Genomic DNA, 2500 nt, shown 5'->3' with positions numbered 1-2500 from the left:
GACTGTTTACAGTTTTTCATCCTGCTGTGCATCCTGGTGGAGCTGTCCATGACCTGTGTGTTCCTGATCTACAGCAGAGAGGTAGGAGATGTAGCCTTTACAATTATAGATGTTTATTTAGTATGTATTTATAGTTGTGGAGGTGCACACACAATGGGACCCTTGCTAAAACATACTTCATATTTTGAACAGCAAATATCCACCTTTCAAAAAAAAAATTGTCCTGTGAGCACTCAACTCTGGCTTGCTTAATCTCTGCTCCCAAGCATTTGTGCAGTGTCTCTTGTGTCATCTCATGTGCACTAAAACATGATCAAAACAGACATTGTGTATGATTTTTACCTGCTCAGCCATTGTAGCTGGGTAAAGATTCACCTCTCTGCACATACTTGCCATCCCATAGAGCAATGATTGAGCAAGTGTAGGCAGAGGTGGGCGCACAGGACAATTTTGTTTGCTCAGATTATTTTTTTCTGTTCAAAATATATAGTATGTGCTTATTAGAGTCTCACTGCGTGCTCACTAATGAGGAACATACATAAAGTTGTGCTGATACACACACACACACACACACACACTGAGCGAGGAGACAGATTCTGCAGATGAGCTTTTATCATCTCTAAATAGTATGTGTTATTTTTGATTAAATGGCAGTAAATTATATCCCATATCTATTATGTTACAGATTAAGTTAAACCTGCAGTGTGTAGAATTTTGGGTTTTATTTTTATTCTGTGACTATTGGATTATCTTTGTGTGCTTTGCAGTTAACATAACCTTAATGCTGCTCTTTGATTGTTTAATGTTTTAATTAAGGCATCTTCCTTGAATCATTTCATAATAAAGGATACCACAAAATAGAAAATTGATTTTCTTTGCTATAAAATGACAAGTGCATTTAAAAAAATATATTTTTCCCTTTTTAAACTTTATTGAAGCTGTAGAATTCCTCTCAATCTTCCCATTTCTGAGCACTGCTCTGTTATTTGTTTGTGCAATAATTGGTGGTATCAGGCTAAAAAAATCAAAGTGGTGTATTCACCATGTTTTGTTGTGGACTAGAAACAATGTTGAAACTACACACTAAATGTAAAACCATCTGCACATTAACTATCAATTTATTTAGAGCTTGAATAGATGCACGTTTCATTGTCTCATTATTGTGTTCTGTCTGTGTTTTGTACAGGGAAAAGAGGAGGTTGACGTGCAGCAAGATCTGAAGATGGAAAGCATGAAGATCTATGTGTGCCGGGAGCCAGATGCAGTGGGCATCATCATTGAGGGTGTCCCAGTTCTTACCAATGTCGGCAACGTGGCCAGAGCATGCTGCCTTCTTCTAGGACTGGCATATGCCCTGAACCTCGAGTATCCTCCAAAACTTGGAAAAACCTTTGAAGTGTTTCAAAGACTCCTTGTGAAACTGGACACACTGGCGCCCAAGCCAACTTCAAGGTTCACTACCCTAAAAAACAGGTTGATGACCAAGACAGCTCTTGGCATCACACTCACATCTTGCTGCATGTTGACCTCTTCTTTTCCCTAGTTTCGCAGTTCTCAGACAATTGTTCAGTGTGTTTTGTATGTTTTGAGTCATTGTTAAGTCTCCACACCATGTTGTAAGGTCAACAAAAGCAGCTTACTTTGTGACATACTAATCTCACACACACACACACACACACACACACACACACACGATAAAAGTACACAGATCTTGGTTTCATATATTAAGGAGAAATGCAGCCATGTCAGAGGCAATGAGTATGTTTTGGTTAACTAGTGATTGTGAACTATAAGTCCATGGCAAAGCAGTCAAATAGTCCGAAACCGGACCAAGCCACTTTCCTTTCTGCTTGACATTTTAGACTAGACAGCTCTTGGCATCACACTCAGATCTTGCTGTATGTTTTTCCTAGTTTCGCAGTTCTCAGACAATCTTTCAGTTCTGTTTCTGTCAAAGCTAAATGAGTCTTTAGGAGCCTGATGTATGTGTTGAGTCATTGTTAAGTCTCCGCAGCTTACTTTGTGATATACTAATTACACACACACGCACACACACACACACTTGTTCTAAAATTATGTCCCATTGAATGGCAGTGTTAACTTTAAATAAATCTATTGACATGCTGTTAAAATTCCCTTTTCCATTCTTGTTTTTGTTTAATACATGGTGGGTCAACACTTTTAACCATTTCAAGGATTAAAATTAAAACAGAAAGGAGTGAGTTAAAGTGTTAAGTTAGTGTTAAGGTTCATGCAAGTCAAACACTCATTTTAATTAAATCAAATCCAAACTGACTTTTTTGACATTTGTTTCACTCAATTTCTTTACTGTTTCTTTTAGGCTGTACTAAATTTTTGTGAACAGTAAAATATGTATTAATAAGTTGAACCAACTCAAATTTTGCAAAAGTTCACAGAACACCTAGAAAATGCTTGGAAAATGTTGTCTCAATTTTTTTAAGTTTTATCAAAGCAATATTTTATTTTGTAATATTGAGTT

General features: G+C 37.0%; 1 protein-coding gene across 1 annotated transcript in view; it reads left to right on the top strand.

The window, feature by feature from the left end:
- The window catches only part of LOC307270510 (uncharacterized protein), a 2858-nt gene extending 850 nt beyond the window's left edge, over window positions 1-2008 (top strand). The window contains exons 2-3 of the mRNA XM_080054391.1: window positions 13-81; window positions 1187-2008. Coding sequence (XP_079910517.1) covers window positions 49-81; window positions 1187-1543 — 390 coding nt within the window. The 5' untranslated portion in view covers window positions 13-48 and the 3' untranslated portion in view covers window positions 1544-2008. The remainder of the gene's footprint in view (window positions 1-12; window positions 82-1186) is intronic.
- The last annotated feature ends 492 nt before the right edge of the window (window positions 2009-2500 follow it).

This window comes from Ammodytes marinus, assembly GCF_949987685.1.
Source record: "Ammodytes marinus genome assembly, contig: scaffold_118, whole genome shotgun sequence".
In the NCBI taxonomy this organism is placed as follows: Eukaryota; Metazoa; Chordata; class Actinopteri; order Uranoscopiformes; family Ammodytidae; genus Ammodytes; species Ammodytes marinus.
The sequence above is the reverse complement of the archived record's forward strand: the minus strand, read 5'-3'. Positions and strand labels throughout refer to the sequence as shown.